Here is a 19,089-nt window from a genome sequence, read left to right as displayed (position 1 = left end):
GGTTTATCCTCCAAGGGTCCAATCAGCAATAGGCCATGTAATAATGGAGAGCCAATCAGAAAAACAGCTGCCATTCACAGTTAGTACAGGTGCAGCGTCCAGAATCCGGAACCCTCGGGACCGAGGCCGTTCCAGATTTCACGATTTTCCGGACTTTAGATCATCTTTCTTACGTCACGAACCCGGAAACACCAGAACCCAGCTTCAGGTATTTCCGGATTTTGTAACGTCAGAAAGGGGGGTGTGGGGAGAGTCGCCGCCGAGGAGCTGTTCGGGCCACCGGCCCTATCGAGGTGGAGCTGTTCGGGCGGGGCCCCGTCGAGAAGGTCGATCACGTCAAGGTGGTGTTCGGGCAGGTCGTTTTCCCCCTCCCCGCCGAGTTGGTGGTGTTCAGGTGGGGTTGGTCCCCCCCCCCCCCCCCGCTGAGGAAGTGGTGTTCAGGCCGGTGGGGCGGGCCGGTGAAGGGGCCCTGAGGCAAGGGCAGCGGCGGGGGGCCCCGAGGCAAGGGCGGCAGCGGCGAGCGGGACGCAGCGAGGCCAGAAATTGGTGGGTTCTGATTCCGAAACATTTTACGTTTTCTGGACGGCCTTGCCACCGATCGGTCCAAACTCCGGTCCGGAACATTCTGGATTCCGAAACTCTGGATTTTGGACGCTGCACCTGTACAAATAAACACATCCTTAAACTAACTGGCCTGTAATTACTTGGCTTATCCCTTCTTCCCTTTTTGAACAATGGTACAAATTATCAGTTCTCCAATCCTCTGGCACAACTCCGATAGCCAGGGAGGACTGAAAAATGATAGTCTGAGCCTCTGTAATTTCCTCCTTTGCTTCTTTTAATAGCCTCGTATATATTACATCCTGTCCTGGCGATTTATCTACTTCCCCGCTCAATAATTCACTATCTTCCTCCTAAACTTCGGCATCGTCCTCTTCAGACAGCCGGAAAGTATTTATTTCATACTTTACCCACATCCTCTGCCCGTCTCCACACATAGACCATCATTTTGATCCCTAGACCCTTACACCTTCCTTAGTTATCTTCTTGCTTTTTATATAATTGTAAAACATCTTTGGGTTATCTTTGATTCTACTTGCCAGTATTTTTTCATGCCCTCTTTTTGCTTTCCTAATTTCCTTCTTAATTTCACCCCTGCATTTCGATGCTCTTCTCGGCTTTCTGTAGGAGCTCACGATATCTGATATAGGTTCCCCTTTTTTGCCTTATCTTACCCTGTTTGCACCTCATCATCCAGGGCGCTCTACCTTTGGCAGTTTTACCCTTTTTCTTTGTGGGAACATGTTTACCCTGAACTCTCTCTTGAATGCCTCCCACTGCTCTAGCACTGATTTACATTCAAGTAACTGTTTTCAGTTCACTTTTGCAAAATCACCTCAGCCTTACACCCACCCCCCCAAATTTAGAACCCTTACTCCTGTTTTTTTCTTTGTCCTAAATCCATAATTATGCTAAAACTAACTGAATTATGTTCACTACCACAAGAATGCTCTCCCACTGATACTCCTTCCACCTGCCCAGCTTCATTCCAACACTAAATCCAGAACTGCACCCCCTCTTGTTGGGCTTGCTACGCATTGGCTAAAAAAAAAGTTCTTCAGAATGCAATTTTTAGGAATTATGTGCCCTCTGCACCTTTAAAACTTAATAGTATCCCAGTTAATATTAAGGTAATTGAAATCCCCCACTATTACTGCTTTTACACTTGTCAAAAATCTGCCTACAAATTTGCTCTTCTATCTCCCTCAGACTGTTTGGGGGTCTATAGTTCACTCTCAGCAGTGATTGTCTCTTTTTTGTTCTTTAGTTCAACTTATATAGGCCTCATTTGATGATCCTTCTAACATATCATCCCTTCACATCTGTAATTGTTTCTTTAATCAATACTGCAATCCCTCTCCTTTTTTAAACCCCCTATCTCGCTTGAAAATCCTGTAACCAGGAATGTTGAGCTGCCATTTCAGCCCTTCTTTCAGCCATGTCTCAGTAATGGCTGAAATATCATAATCCCACGTGACTATCTGTGCCCTTCGCTCATCTGCCTTATTTCCTAGACTCCCTGCATTAAAGTATATGCCATTTAGCATTGCCAAACTGCCTTGGTGTCTTTTTTCTAGCTATTGTTTCCTCTGCCTTCCAAACTTGCTTACTAATTTTCTACCATTTCCAGCTTGGCTTCTCTCCCTTCTGACAATGCTCTCAGGTTCCCTTCTCCCTGCCAAACTAGTTTAAACCCTCCCCAACAGCACTAGCAATCACCCGTGAGGATATTAGTCACAGCTCTATTGAGGTGCTTACACAGGTCCCATCTCCCCCAGAAACGGTCTCACTACCTCAGGAATCTAAAGCCCTCCCTCCTGCACCATCTCTCAAGCCACATATTCATCTGTTCTATCCTCCTATTTCAGTAATCACTAGCACGTGGCACCGGAGTAATCTGGAGATTACTACCTTTTGGATTCTGCTTTTTAAAATCCCTCTCCTAGCTCCATAAAATCTGCCTGAAGGACTTCATCCCTCTTTCTTCTTTCTTCCTATGTCATTGGTGTCGATGTGGACCACAACCTCTGGCTGGAGTCACGTCTGCGGCCGCAGAAACGTCCGTCTGCTCCCCTAACTATCGAATCCCCTACCACTATTGCTCTTCCTCCATCCCCCCCCTCCCCGCATCTCAGGGTCATCAAGGCATGCCAGATTGGCTGTGAGGCGCTGGCTGTATAGGGCTCTCTTAACTGGGTCTCTCAGTGTCCCGGCACACTACTGACACTGTACCCCCGGCCACCCGGCTCCAGCTTTAGTACACTGCTTTCCATGAGCTGGCTCTGCTGCACTTTTTCCACTCTCTCTCCAGCCGCTCAAGCTTTGGTCGTTGGTTACCATGCGTATTCTGGCCTCCTGTCCCGATCTCGGGTCCCAATCTCGCTGCTGGCCCATGGTGAATCTTTTCTGGGCCCCGATCTCGTTGCTAGCTCGTGGTGAACCTTGCCTGGGCCCCAACCTCATTGCTGGCCCGTGGTGAACCTTTCCTGTGCCCCGATCTCGTTGCTGGCTCATGGTGAACCTTTCCTGGGCTCCTAAGATGGAGCTCGTGCAATCCGTTTTGCTGAGGTATGGTTGAGCCTCTTGTCCACCAATGTGATGTGGTTGTCATATGTGCTATCTAAAGTATGCACTGCAGAAAATCATCAAGTTTACTTCAACACAACCTTTTACCACCAAAACTGATGTGCGCAGCAAGATCATGGCAAGTTCCTCTCCAAATCACATATTATCCTGACTTGGACATATATTGCCATCCCTTCATCAGTGTTATGTCAAAATCTTAAAATCCACTACGAATCACAATTGTGGGAGTGCTATCATCACAAGGATTGTAGTAGTTCAAGAAGGTCCAAGGCTACTAGGGATGGGCAATAAATTTGGCCTTACCAGCATTCCCAAGAAATTTTTTTTTTAAACTTTAGAATTCAGCTGGTAATACCAGAAGGTTACCCACTCCTTAACTAGCTGGTGATTGGAATTTTCCAGTGCAGTCTGGAGGCAGCCCTTTCTGAACAAAGTTAATTGTGCTACAGCACACAGTTAAAGAAAATCCCCAACAGCCTCATGTTTTCTCTCTCAACTCCACAGCATCAATAAGAACATAAGAAATAGGAGCAGGAGGAGGTCATACAGCCCCTCGAGCCTGCTCCGCCATTCAATCCGATCATGGCTGATCCGATCATGGACTCAGGTCCACCTCCCTGCCCACTACCCATAACCCCTTATCATTTAAGAAACTGTTTAATTCTGTCTTAAATTTATTCAATGCCCCAGCTTACACAGCTCCCTGGGGCAGTGAGTTCCACAGATCCACAACCCTCAAAGAAGAGATTTACAACCCTCGGAGAGAAGAAATTACTCATCTCTGTTTTTAATGGGCGGCCCCTTATTCTAAGATTTGCCCTCTAGTTATAGTCTCCCCCACCAGTGGAAACATCCTCTCTGCATCCACCTTGTCAAGCTCCCGCATAATCTTATACGTTTCGATAAGATCACCTCATATTCTTTTGAATTCCAATGAGTAGAGGCCCAATTTACTCAACCTTTTCTCATAAGTTAACTCCCTCATCTCCAGAATCAACCTAGTGAACTTTCTCTGAACTGCCTCCAAAGCAAGTATATTCTTTCGTAAATATGGAAACCAAAACTGCACACAGTATTCCAGGTGTGGCCTCACCAATACCCTGTACAACAGTAGCAAGTAGCACTGTCACCAATTCAAATGTAAGGGCTGCAGAGATTGCTTCAATTAGGAGTGAATTTTAAATTAAGCTGTTAAAAGGGTCAAAGTAATTTATTCACAACTGCATAGGATGCAGCTGTGGGAAAGTTGCAATCAGCATGCTCTACAGCTCCATCTGGTGGTACAGCTGAAGCTGCTGTTGGCAACCGATTCATCAAATTAACATAATTCCCATTAAAGCACCATCTACAGACATCACAAGGAATCAGGACAACGGAACATTTTAATATTCCAAATCCCAGACAAAATGTTTACATAGCAATTTTCATTTCACATAAGAATTTTCATATGTATGAGAGATTATGGATTCTGTTTCAACCAGTTTCTGATCCTCGGTGTAAAAACATTTTTCCTGACTTCTCTCTTCATTCTTTTGGCAATCTTAAATTTATGGCCTTTAGTTCCTGACTCAATCTTACCTTAAAACTTATCTGTTGCATACCAGATAGGGGGTGGGAGGGGACAATCCCGTGCATGTCAAAAACTGAGAGAAAAAGAGTCCATCATCAGGACATATGGGCAGGTGGGGACAGTTACCCAAATAAAAGCTCTATACACAAATGCAATTAGCATAAGAAATGAAACAAAATGAGTTGGAACATAAATTCAGCTTGAGGGGTATGATGTATTAGCCATTGCAAAGACCAAGCTGCACAGAGAACATTATTGGGAGGGAAATGTTCTAGGCTGTCGGATCTTTAGAAAAGGACAGAGAAATTGAGAAGGGAAGAAGAGTAGCAATATTAATAAAAGGACAGAATTACTGCAGTGGATAGAAGGGATTTCAGCAAGGGTGATCAAGTAGTGGCAACAGTATGGGTAGCGGTAACCAACAGCAAAGGATGAAAGACTCTGATAGGAGTTATCTACAGATAATAGCAATATATGGGCCCAAGTTTCCACACGCGCCTAGAACGGCACAGTCCCGACCTGGATGCCCGTTTTTCGCGCCACAAAGTGCACCTAAAAAAATCCCCCGTATTCTCCACCTCCCTGCAGGTCCTCTGGCCCTCGGCGCAGCCAGCACGAGCTGTGGGGGGGCGGAGCCAGGTTCCTGCGCTGAAAACAGTGCCGGGACCTCTGCACATGCCGCTACAGTGGGCACGCAAGTGCAGTAGCTCCAGGCGCCGAACTGTGTGGGAGGGGCCCGAAGCACGCAGCCCCTAGCCCTGGCCGAATGGCCTCACTGGGGCTGCGTGAATAAGGCTCCTCCCACGGCCAGCTCCTGCTCCCCCCCCCCCCGACCAGACCCGACACCCGCTCCCCGCCGCCTCCGGACCAGACCCGACACCCGCTCCCCGCCCCCCCCTGCCTCCGGACCAGACCCGACACCCGCTCCCCCCCCCCCCCCCCCCGCTGCCTCTGGACCAGACCCGACACCCGCTCTCCCCCCCCCCCCCCGCTGCCTCTGGACCAGACCCGACACCCGCTCCCACCCCCCACCCCCCCCCCACCCCCAGACCCGACCCGGCCCGTGCTCCTGTTCCCGTTCCCCGACTGGACCCGACCCGAGCTCCTGTTCCCGCTCCGCCCCCCCTCCCGACTGGACCCGACCCGCTCCTGTTCCCACTCCGCGCCCCCCCACCCCCCGACTGGACCCGACCCGCGCTCCTGTTCCCGCTCCCCGCCTCCCTGACTGGACCTGACCCGACCCGCGCTCCCGCCTCCCCCCCCCCACTGGACCCGACCCGACTCCCGGTCCCGGACTGGATCCGACCTGACCTCCCCCGCCCCCCTCCCCGACCCAACCCAACGCCACCTACCTGTAAATCTGGTGCTGGAGACAGGGCCTGAAGCACTTTCACACAGGTAGGAAGATGGTTTATTTAATCTTTTCTTTGCTTATAAATGTTTATTCAGGTTGGATTTATTTGTATAATATTTGTATAAGTATAAATAAGGATTTATTATAGAATTTAATGACTTCCCTTCCCCCCTCCCCCCCACCTCGTTCTGGACGCCTAATTTGTAACCTGCGCCTGATTTTCCTGATTTTTTTAATGTGTAGAACAGGTTTTTTCAGTTCTACAAAAATCTTTACTTGCTCCATTCTACTTTAGTTTGGAGTACATTTTCACTGTAGAAACTTTCAAATCAGGCGTCAGTGGCCGGACACGCCCCCTTTTGAAGAAAAAATTATGTTCCAAAGTAGAACTGTTCTACCTGACTAGAACTGCAGAAAAAGAAAATGTGGAGAATTGCGATTTCTAAGATAGTCCGTTCTCCACCAGTTGCTCCTAAAAATCAGGTGCAAATCATGTGGAAACTTGGGCCCATAGTGAGGGAGGGATGTATAAATATGAAAATCAAGGCAGCAGTTAAGGGAAGAGGCCATTCTATATTGTGATGGGTAACGAACAATAATCTAACAGTAATGAAACAAATTGCGAACAATGACCATAACATGATTGAATTTGATGTTAAGTTTGAGAGAGTCAGGGTTTTAAATTTAAGTACGGCAAACTTCGAAGGGATGAGAAATTAACTGACGGCAGTAAGCTGGGCTGAACTATTAATGGATAAAACCTATAACCAAATTATTAAGTATTCAAAAAAATATTAGTATGATACAAAACCAGTGCATACCCCTAAAAGGCAAAGGCTTCGCCTGTGTGGTTAAACAACCATGGTCAACAAATAATATGAGAGACCATTTCAAGAAAAAAAATGGCTTACACAAATGTAAAGAAAATGGAAATCCAGTAGACTGGGCTGGGAGAAATAAAAAAAGCAACAAAGGGATACAAAGAAAGTAATGGGTGCAAAAAGGGAATATGAAAGAAGACATGAATAGGATATCAAATCTATAGCAAGAGTCTTTGTAACTATGTTGAGAAAGAGAGGCAAACACAGCTGCAGACAAGACTAATGGACAGTAAGGAAATGGTAGACTTGTTAAATGAACACTGGTATCCATTTTCACAGTGGAGAAAGAGGACAAAAATAATTCAAAAGGAACTAATTGAATTTAATAAAAGTAAAAAATTGTAATGGACAAAATAATAGGGCTTAAGATAGACAAATCTCCAGTACCTCATGGTTGCCACCCAAGGGTATTAAAAGAAATAGGAGGAAATTGCAGATGCATTATTCATAATTTTACAAAGCTCCCGACATTCAGGAACTGTCCCTTTGGATTAGAAAATTACAAATGTCACTCAATTATTCAAGACAGGAGGGTGGGAGAAACCAGGAAACTACAGACTCATCAGTTGAGAAGAAGTTACAGAATACTATCAGCCGAGACAGAGCAACTGAGCATTTGGACAAGTATCAGCTAATCGAATAGTTTGTGAAGGGTGGATCATGTCGGATTAATTAAGTTGAATTTTTTGAGGAGGTCACTAACCTGGTGAATAAGGGAGTGTCTACAGATGTTGGCGATATGGACTTCCAGAAGTCTCAAGGGATTTTTCACAAAAATGAACGTTCTTGAAATTGGAGATAACTAGGTTACATGGATTGGTAATTGGTTAAGAAGAGACAGAAAGTAGGGATGAAGAGAGCATACTCTGATCGACAGAATTTGACAAATGGTGTTCCCTAGGGATCTATACTGGGTCCTCACCTTTTCATTGTCGACATCAATGACTTGGAAGAAGGTATGAAAATATCTAAGTTTGCAGCGGACATCAAGTTAGGAGGCACAGTAAGTAATAGTAAGATGGGAGAAGGAAGTTACAAAGGGTCAGAGACAGATTAAGTGAGTGGGAAAAACAGTAACAGAGTTCAATGTGGGGAAGTGCGAGGTCATCCACACTGGATCCAAAAAGTAAAATCAAAATATTTTCTTAATGGCGAGAGACCAGGATCTGTGGAGAAAAGGGGATTTGCGTGTCCAGGTGCACAAATCACAAAAGGCAGTGCACGGGAACAAATAGCAATCGAAAAGGCCAATGGAACGTTTGCCTTTTTCTCCAGGGGTTGGAATAGAAAACTCAGTTGTACAGAGCCTTGGTCAAACCTCATTTGAAAGAGCTATGTAATCAGTCCCCTACCCCTGCTCTTTCTCCATAGCCCTGCAAATTTTTTCACTTCAAGTATTTTTCCAATTCCCATTTAAAAATAGAGTCTGCTTCCATCACCCATCAGGCAGCACATTGCAAATCATAATTCGCTGCATAAAATATTTTCTCATGTCGTCTCTGGTTCTTTTGTCAATTACCTTAAACCTGTGTTCTCTGCTAACCGACCCTTCTGCCATTGAAAACAGTTTCTCCTTATTTACTCTGAATGATTTTAAACATCTGTACTAAATTTCCCCTCAACCTTCTCTGCTTTAAGGAGAACACAATCCCAGTTTCTCTAGTCTCATAACTGAAGTCTTTCATCCCTGGTGCCATTCCAGTAAATTTCCTCTGCACCCTCTCCAAGGCCTTGATATCCTTCCTAAAGTGTGGTGCACAGAATTGGCCACAATGCTCCAGCTGGGGCCTAACCAGTATTGAATAAAGATTTAGCATAACATTTTTGCTTATTTACTCTATGCCTCTATTTGTAAAGTCAAGAATCCAATGTGCCTTTTTAACAGCTTTCTCAACCTTTCCTGCCACCTTTAAATACTTGTGTGTGTAGGTGCCTCTGTCCCTGCACCCCCTTTAAAATTGTACCATTTTGTTTATAGTTATTGCCTCACCTCATTCTTCCACATCTCTGCATTAAATTTCATCTGCCATGTCTACTCATTTCACTCATCTATGTCCTCCTGAAGTCTGTTGCTATCCTCCTAACACTTTACTACATTGGATTCTAAAAATGTCACTCAACACTTCGACAATACTCTTAATAGATGGCGCAGATAATATATTGCTCATTTCATTGCATAAGACAGCATCTCCGCATCACCAGTGAACAACATTGCAGGAGATCCACTATCTATACACAGAAGCTCACAGTCTTTGCACAAGATTACTTCATCTATCAGCCAATTGCCTCCAGACACCTTGTGAAGGTAAAATACATGTTAGACTTGCATAATTACTGAACTGCTCTATTCAGCTGGATGGGATAGTCTGCTCAACTGGGGGAAAGCAGAAGAGCAGTGGAGAAGACAAGTAAAAATGAATTCCTTCATCCATTTTCCACCCACAGTACTCAGCTCTCACCCAGCAGTTCAACTAAAAACAGATGAAGGTAAACATGTAATTGGCACTTTCAAGTTACTGGCACAATTCAATTCCAAACCCAACCAGTAAAGAAATAATTCAACTGCTCTTGGATGCTATACACAGTAAAACCACTTAATTCACAAATGACCCATTATGTGCAAGAATATAGCAGCCAACAGTTATAAATAGGGTCAATTTGAATTCCGTAGCTAGTTTTCCCAATGAATTCGATTAAATGAACATAGAAAAAACAGTTCTGATCAATTTTGTTTTAAAATAATTTATTTTTATAATCACAGCACACAGATAATGAACTGATCCAAGCATGCAGTGACATCTTTCCAAAGGTTTGACTTCATGGAGTTTTCTTTTAAACATGCATTTTAACACCAAAACTTACTGTACATTTTTAATTTGCTTTCTTACCATTCTCACATAAATGCAGTGATAAAAGATTTGGCATATACTCAGTATAACAATTAGCACATATAGTTTTGCTGCAGCAATTAGAATTATTTAACTGTAATCCATTTCAAAGGCAACAGACACCTTAGAAAGAAGAAAGACTTGGATTTATATAATGTCTTTCACGACCACTGGACATCTTAAAGCGTGTTACAGCCAATTAAGTACTTTTGGAGTGTAGTCACTGTTGTAATGTGGGAAACGCAGCAGCCAATTCGTGCACAGAAAGCTCACACAAACAGCAATGCGATAATGACCAGATAATCTGCTTTTTTTGTTATATTGTTTGAGGGATAAATATTGGCCAGGGCACTGGGGATAACTCCCCTGCTCTTCTTCGAAATAGTGCCATGGGATCTTTTATGTCCACTTGAGAGAGCAGACAGAGTCTCGGTTTAATGACTCATCCAAATGCAGGTATTATTCAGTCACAGATAAACAATAAAATGCCGGTCCATTAACGTTTGCATATCAAGTACAGACATTGAGGTTTTTATTAGCACTAGTCTGTCGCCCTAAATTAAAACAGCTAGAAACTCAAAGTTGTACATTTTCCCAAGTTAGCATTAATTTTATGGCCTGTTCTCAACTCAAGAGTTTCCATACACTTGAGGTGTCCAAGCTTTCTGGATAGATTCAGACAGGATCAGATTCAGGCTCAGCAAAATTCAATCTCCCGAAATCAGTAGTCTGCTGACACTCATTATTTAGGCACAGATATGAAGCACGTCCACTTTACAAGGATACCGAAGGGTTGTTGTTACCTGTGAATCATAAGTAATGCCTTAAAATAAAGTTAATAAATGAGTCATCTTTTTCTCTCTTTGTTGGGCAGGACACAAGTGTCCTACGTGAGAAACCAATTGGAAGTTCCAAGCCAGTTCTATTTGGCTGCAGATCCTCAGCTCAGAAACTGTCCACAACAGGCAGTCTCACCTGGAAAAGTAACAGTGGCTGCACACACTTGTGCAGGGTAGGGTGATCTTCAGAGGCACGAATCAGTGCACAAGAAATGTAACTTTGTGTTTGTTTGTGCTCAGTGCTGACAGTAAATACCAAAAAGAGTGTTGCATTCGCCAATATGGGCATTCTTCACCCTGGTCAACATGAAAATGAACTTTGCTACTCGCAGTCCTCTTCAGAAATGAAACAAGAAATCCTGATCTTGTTCATCCTTTTGTATTTTAACTATTACTTCAGTCTGAACAAAGTACAGATCACATCAGAGGGTGAAACTGGTAAGCAACGGTTCCGGAGCTATTTGGATGAAGGAACTAAATTAAACACAAACAGTTGCGGCGTAAATCAACCAGCAAGTTCTGGAGATTCGCAACTCTCAATATATTTTAATCCCCTGAACTTGCTGGCTAATTTACACATTAACAGTGAGCGTCATTAACACGCCCTTATTTTCCCAGTAAGACTCAGCCCATTACATCATTCTCTACTTGCACGTGTGCAAGACAAGAATTCCTCACTTAGTTACCTGGCCACATCATATTGGGCTTTCCATCCAATGATCTGATAGCTAACAACAAAACTGTAAGTTATTTAGACACTATTTTCCTATCAGTGTACTAGATTCCCCTTCAGCGCATCTAGAAATGGAAATATAAATCTTAGTCCGCATAGACCAGGGCTAACAATTACCTTAAACAGCAACTAGCACTTACACAGGATTCCTACTGCCTCTTGATAATCTGGAACGCAGAAAACATCAGACAGTAGACTCACCTCATTAATGCTAAAACTACGAAAGTGCATTTACACTTAGTTGACAGAAGCAGAGATAGACATATTATACAGCACAAGTACTAATTTACAATAGATACAACTGGAATGACTGTTAAAGCAGTACGTTCACTCAGCTCCTTCTGGCAAATTCTTGAAATGGCACCATTTCCTCTCGCAATACATAGCCACCCACTTAAGAGAATTTGATGTACCCAAATATATATAGGCCACTGCACCAGAACTCATAACTATGGCAATTAGCTTTATAATGCATCTGAAGTATAAAATATAAATATAAAGCACCTGGAGTACTGCGTGCAGTTTTGGTCACCTTACTTAAGGATATACTAGCTCTGGAGGGGGTATAGAGACAATTCACTATGCTGATTCCAGAAATGAGGGGGTTACCTTATGATGATATGTGAATGTTTAAAAATGTATAGAGACATTGAAGTTGAGAACGTGGGCATTGTATAGGGACAGTATAAGCTAACAAACAATTCATGGAGGAATAGTCATGACATCTCAGACTCGAGACTGCGAAATGTTACAATACTAACACATATTGAAACAAAACCCACAGCTTGCAGAAAAACCTCAAGGTCTTATTAAATCATGTTATTAACCTGAAACATTGACAGAAGGTCTTTGTTTAAAATTGGACCATGCTTGGGTCGGCTTATGAGTGGACGAAGGGAAGGAGGGATCAAAAGAGATGGGCTGAGCTGGGATGTCACTCTAGCCCTATCTTGTTATCTTTTGCCAAAAATGTATAACCATCGTGCCTTGACAATGTAACGTCACTTATCCTTGGGAGTGTGTACGCTCTATCGAGAGAGTATATCTTCTGTCTGATAAGTCTTGCCGGCCGGTAAAATAAAGACTGCTTTGTTTAAAGCACAATAGGTATTCGACTCAGTAATTTTACTGAACCAGACTGAGGAAAAGAATCTACATTTACAGATAGATTGAGTAGACTGGGTCTTTACTCCTTGGAGTTCAGAAGGATGAGGGGTGATCTTATAGAAACATTTAAAATAATGAAAGGGATAGACAAGATAGAGGCAGAGAGGTTGTTTCCATTGGTAGGGGAGACTAGAACTAGGGGGCACAGCCTCAAAATACGGAGGAGCCAATTTAAAACTGAGTTGAGAAAGAATTTCTTCTCCCAGAGGGGTGTGAATCTGTGGAATTCTCTGCCCAAGGAAGCAGTTGAAGCTAGCTCATTGAATGTTTTCAAGTCAAAGATAGATAGATTTTTAACCAATAAGGGAATTAAGGGTTATGGGGAGAGGGCGGGTAAGTGGAGCTGAGTCCACGACCAGATCAGCCATGATCTTATTGAATGGCAGAGCAGGCTCGAGGGGCTAGATGGCCTACTCCTGTTCCTAATTCTTATGTTCTTATGTTCTTAAATTTACACCTATATGCATCTGCCACAAGTTCAAAAGCAGAAACAATTTCCCATTTTACATCACAGCTGCAACTGTACATTTGATACATACATTGAAAATGCACTAAATAGCACTCAGTAACAGTACTGTACTAGTCTCTCTCCTCATATTTCTTTTCCCTGTTCTGTAGTTTATTAACAATTGGAAAGCTCTGAAGAATTTAATTAATTCATCTTCGTAAATTTTGGAATAAAATTAGATTTAACAAAGTAATTATATACTGAATCTTGGGCTGAATCCACTGGACTCTCACTTATTGATCATCGGCAACATATTTCCTTCCTCTATTTCTAGTGCTGTGCATTTTCTGCTGTTTTATTCTGCTCTTTTGTCAAGTCTCCAGTTTAAACAATTCAAACAAATCTCATCTTCCTTTGCCTCTTCACGCTGCAATGTTCTTTCCTTTGCTGCTTAGTCAGTTCACAAACAATTTCTGATGCTGTACTTGTCGTACCACCTTCTGCTTTAGATGTACAATTGAATTTAATCTTTTAATAGACCGTTTGGCTGGGTGCATAAAATTTACCTCCCGTTTTAATTGTCACTAATTGTTACGCATGGAGCTATGGTGACCCTTGCCTCAGTCTTATACCCCAAACTGCTGAACCCCTAATACCCGTCTTTCTCCCTAAAGGTTAATTCTCTCGTCAGTCTTCAAGGCTCAGCCCAACATAAACTCCAACCCATTGAAATTTCAGCTTCTTGTATTCTATGCTACAAACATATCACCCTTGTTCTTGCTGACTTTCATTGGCTCCCTGTCCCCCAGTCCATCAATTTTAAAATTCTCAGTCTCATTTAAATTCCTCCATGCTCTATTTCTAATCTTCTGAACCCAGTCCACTATGATCTGCACCTGAACCCTCTACCAAGGTCTTGGCAACTTTCTCCCAAAATCACTGCATTTAACAAACTTTTTCACTCGATATTTCTTTGCCTTGCCTTCAAAAGACTCCTCAAAATCAGTCTGTTCCTTTGGTCACATCCCAGAATTTTTCTACTATTCCTGATCAGTTACATTGCTTCTTCCTTGGGATGCTTCTTCCTTGGGATGTTAAAGGCACAACATAAATACCCTGTGAAATTCTCAGACTTTAAAAATGAAGTTGAACGAGTACGTTGCTAATCATATCTTTGTTTTTTTTGTGCATTTAAAAAAATATATATATTCATTGACTTGCATATCGTAATATAATGGGCACTCAAATTCCTAGATAGGCATGGTTTCATGTTAAACTTGTCACAATCATTAAAAAGGTGAAATAAAGTGGGAGCAGAAGCATAAATATAAGTACTCTTTCCCCTCTAACCTGTACTGTTAATGGAAAAAAATCTCCTTAAAGGATAGAGCTATAATTTTATAGCTCTCCCCCTCCTCCAGTCTAAATGGAAACCTGCCATTTTGAAACGCCGCTCAGCTTCCTGGAGCAATTATATTGAACATCTTTCTGACTTTCAGGCCATGCTTTGAGGCATCTGAGCCAGATGTTTATTATTGATCAGTAGTACATTTCCCAATCGTAGGTACCTGTTGGAAGATATGTGAGCCACGGAAGAGCACCTATCTATACATTTCCTGACTTGAAATGCTCATTGATGTTCCCACAAGTCCCATCAACAAAGCAGCTCCCTGCTTGGGGCCAGGGGAGGAAGACCTGACCTATCAGGGGTCTCCAGAGAAGGTTGGGGGAGAAAGATAAACTTTACCTCCAATTATTTCATACCAGTTCAGAGGTGCAACATTATGTAATTTGGAGAAGCAGAAGTATTTTATATCAGAGGGACTTTTCCCTTCTGCTTGAACCTTTCCTCATACTTCAGCCATTTAGAGCATACAGACAGCATCAACACCAGCTGCACGCACGGGAGCAGGCCTAAAACAGCATGTGACACGAACAGACACAGGACAATAATTTATAAGTAGTATCAAGGAACTCAGCTAAGAGTTCTAAAATCATTCAACCTTGCTTATGTTTTTGGCATCTTATCAAGGCTGTATGTCCCAGACATAAATGGACTGCAACAATTTTATATAGAAAACTGACTACAGCTGAAGAATAATTAATAATGTTTTAATCCATGATCCAACATCCGAGGAGCATTGAATCAGCAATAGAAAATTATTAAAACTAGATTGTTTGGGGGGAAGGAGGATAGAAAGAAGACTGACAGGAAACAGCATCCAAGATGAAACAGATCGTAAGATAGAAAGCTGTCAACAAGTTGGTATGGACATAAATACTGAAAGAGAAACACATGAACTAGAGACCAGAATTAGGTAGACACTTAAGGAACGCAAGTGGAAACAAATCTACAATACGATGTATATATGTGAACATGAGAAGCATTAGAAACAAGATGCCAGAACTGGAAGCTATTGTGGCAGTAGGAAACTGTGATGTGTTAGGAACATGAGAAACCTGTCTAAATGCAAAGGATAAAAATTAATATAATATTCAAGAATAAAGTGATTAAAATAATGAGTGCAAACAAAAGGTAGCCCGTTTCCAAATTACTGGTATCTCCCCGGTTTCCATTGACTCCCTCATAATTAGTCAATGCCACACAAAACTGTTCCCAAGATATTCTCAACACTCTGGGATAAATACCATCCACCCCTGGAACTTATTTGTATTGAGTCAATCTAGCCTAACTAGGACTTTAATCTTATTTATATCAAAGTAATTATTACTTGGAGGTATCTTTGTTTGGGGAAAACCATGTTTCTCGTGTTTTCCCTTGAAAATCCTAGGAGGACATGATAAATATTCTGAAAGACTATTTTGTGCTCATCTTCCGTTGAGTCAGTTGAGCTCATCTTCAGAAGACGTACTAGCTTCAAAGACAAAAATCAAATGATGGGGGAAGAGAGAAAAATCATATTTTCCAGCAAGACACTGAACAGACTCTGCATTTGGATGATATAATCTGGAATCTATGTCCTATAGCCTTGACAACATAGTCCCAGCCATTTATAATTTTCTATATTAAATCTTTATTGCCAGAGTATTGTGTAATTAGTTTCACTGTATTGCAGGTTTTCCCCTCAGTTGTCATTGCTGCTCCATATGGTAGAAGCTACCATCAGGGACACATTGTGAACATGGTGTTCCATGTCAAAATGAGATCCTAATAAATTTTCCTTTCAATAAACCATTACAAAATAACTTCATCAAAGAAAAAGTCACAATTTTATTAAAGCAACATTAAAAATAAGTTATTGTACAGTCTTTTGAGATATTCAGTTACATCCCTATCTGGAACTGCACAGGAGAGATTTAATTCAGAATATATAAATATGACACTGCAGTATGATCAATAGGATGGCCCTTGAACACTTTAGTATTAATACATATACACCATTTCAAAATCTGTGAAGACAAGTCGGACTTTTAAAATAGCTAGCTCCACACACAACTATAAAATCTCAAACATAAATTTTGACGGGAAAGAAAAACAATGATTTGCAGTCTTCGCAAATAAATCAGTTCTTGGTTAAAGCTTCAGCCCCCTGGTGGTGGCATGCAGACATACTGCGGGCAGGTATTTAACAGCTTCAAAACCGTTAGCTCCGCTCCGCTCACCCATCTACCTGAAGACAGGTGCATTGACATGTCGAACCGCCCTCCAGAGTTTCCTACATCTTTCAGAAACAGAAATCAGGTCCTCGTATATAAAATTCACCTCCAAATCCGCCTTCCATTCACTAAAATAGGTGCAATGAGCTTCAACCAAAGGTGTGCAGTCACTGCTTTCATATATTGGACGCTGTCGATAATTGCCCACATTGACAGTCCCATATTGATCACAGACTAGGTGCTGCAATGGGTGCAACATCACATCATTTCAACCGTATATAATTACGAGGCAATGCACAAATAACAAAAAGAATCCCCTTGCGATCCCAGCACCCCGTTGCAATCCCCGTGCGAACATTTTTGCGTAACACAACTCTGCAATTTTAAAAGATTGCGGTGGTGCTTTCATTTTTTGTTGTTGAAATAAATGCAGACAACCCCAGTGCACCGACCGGCCCGGCCGCCCATTACCTGGGGTAAAGCGGAATTCAGCTGGCGCTGCAGCAGATCCCTCTCGTGGGCCACTTCTTGCATCCTGTCCTGAGTGAGGGACAAAGTTTCCTGCGTCTCCCGCAGGGTCTCCATCAGCTTGTCGCGCTCGTCCAGCATGTTCACCATCAGCTGCTCAAAATTGGCGTCCTCCGAGCCGTTCTGCGAGCCCCGCTGCTGGAGGGTATCCTCGCTGATCGTCGGCATCACCTCGCACATCATCTTCCCCGCCGGCCCCGACTCGCTCGCAAACCAACAACCGGTTCTTTATTTATTTAGAGATGTAAAAGAAATCACCAGACAAACCAACCCGGCGGCTCTGTCATGGATTTAGCCGCCCTCGCCCCTTCAGTCGCTCGGGAAACCGGCACTCGCCTCTCGTGCGCTTCCTGCGCTGCCGACACCAACTGCCACCCGCGCGTGCGGCCAACCGCTGCTCCTCGCGCCTGCGCGCACGCTCTCCTCCTTCGCTCCTCCTCACCGCTGCGTCATCGCCGCCTCGTTCTGCGCATGCCCAGGCTGCTCCTTCTGCCCCCGCCCACTGTGGTTGAAACTTTGAAAAAGACTTGCATTTATAACAACAACAACTTGTATTTATCTAGTGCCTTTCACGACCACCGGACGTCCCAAAGCGCTTTACAGCGAATCAAGTACTTTTTTTTGAAGTGCAGTCACTGTTGTAATGTCGTTAACGCGGTAGCCAGTTTGCACGCAGCAAGCTCCCACAAACAGCAATGTGATAACGGTCAGATAATCTGTTTTGTTTTACAGCTGTTGATTGAGGGATAAATATTGGCCAGGACACAGGGGATAATTCCTTTGCTCTTCTTTGAACTAGTGCCACACAATCTTTTACGTCCACCTGGGAGAGCAGACGGGACTCAGTTTAACATTTCATCCGAAAAACAGCACCTCCGACAGTACTGCACTGGAGTGTCAGCCTAGTTTTTTGTGTTCGGGTCTCTGGAGTGGGACTTAAACCCACAACCCTCTGACTCACAGGCAAGGGTACTACCTATTGAGCCACGGCTGGCATGCATGGGTGACATGAAGTTGCCCCAGTGTCACTAAATTGAAACATAAAATCAATGGGGCAAGTGTGCAGGGCACCATTAATGTAATAAATAAACACAAACCATCCAATTAAATAATATGCTTGGTAAGCAACAGAAAATGAACACCAATTACTATAATATTGTAATTGGTGTCTGCAATACATTCTATACCCTGTGCCCATCGGTCGCGGAATGCCTCAAACCTGGCTAGTGCATGGTGAATTCTCAGCAGTTGTATTTTTTTTAAGGAGTGAAAGAGCCACTTAGTTATTTGGGTTTAAAAGTATACCTTGTTTTAAAAGTGAACACATCTCCATTTGTTTAAATTTGTCTTACTCATTGAAGAGGCACAAACACGTACAAAGTGTTCGTAAAGAAAGAAAGACTGACATTTATACAGCGCCTTTCACAACCACCGGACGTCTGGAAATATCAAGAACAAGTCTGGGTATGGTTTCCAACTCTGGGGTTATGGAGAGAATTGATCACGTGAAGTCTGCAAATGTTACTGCATTTACCTTATGCAGTTGGGTCCTTTGTAGTTGAACATCTTTGCTCGGGTTTCGCACCAGCAGCTGTTATACAAGAACTTCAGGGACAAATAGCAGAATTGATAGCAAGCTGGTTACAAAACAGGAAACAGAGAGTAGGGGTTAAAGGTAGTTACTCAGAGTGGCAATTTGGACTGGGGAATCACAAGTAAAATGTCAAAATCTGTAGGTGACACCAAATTGGAGGGCATTGTTAATGCAGCGGATTGCAACAAAATACAGGAATACATCAATAAACTTGCAGAATGGGCATGTAATTGGAAAATAAACTTCAATATAGATAAGGTGAGATCGTACATTTTGGTAGGAAGAATAAGGAGATTATATACTCCTTGGAAAATAAGTGTCT

At 42.9% G+C, this 19,089-nt stretch overlaps 1 protein-coding gene across 1 annotated transcript in view; it reads right to left on the bottom strand.

Annotated features, from left to right (window-relative positions):
- The window catches only part of ppfia4 (PTPRF interacting protein alpha 4), an 846,733-nt gene extending 829,111 nt beyond the window's left edge, over positions 1–17,622 (bottom strand). The window contains exon 1 of the mRNA XM_070858909.1: positions 17,117–17,622. Coding sequence (XP_070715010.1) covers positions 17,117–17,356 — 240 coding nt within the window. The 5' untranslated portion in view covers positions 17,357–17,622. The remainder of the gene's footprint in view (positions 1–17,116) is intronic.
- Positions 17,623–19,089: the final 1,467 nt, after the last annotated feature.

The sequence above is a fragment of the Pristiophorus japonicus genome, chromosome 17 (assembly GCF_044704955.1).
Source record: "Pristiophorus japonicus isolate sPriJap1 chromosome 17, sPriJap1.hap1, whole genome shotgun sequence".
Taxonomy (NCBI): domain Eukaryota; kingdom Metazoa; phylum Chordata; class Chondrichthyes; family Pristiophoridae; genus Pristiophorus; species Pristiophorus japonicus.
This window is presented reverse-complemented; position numbering and strand designations above follow the sequence as displayed.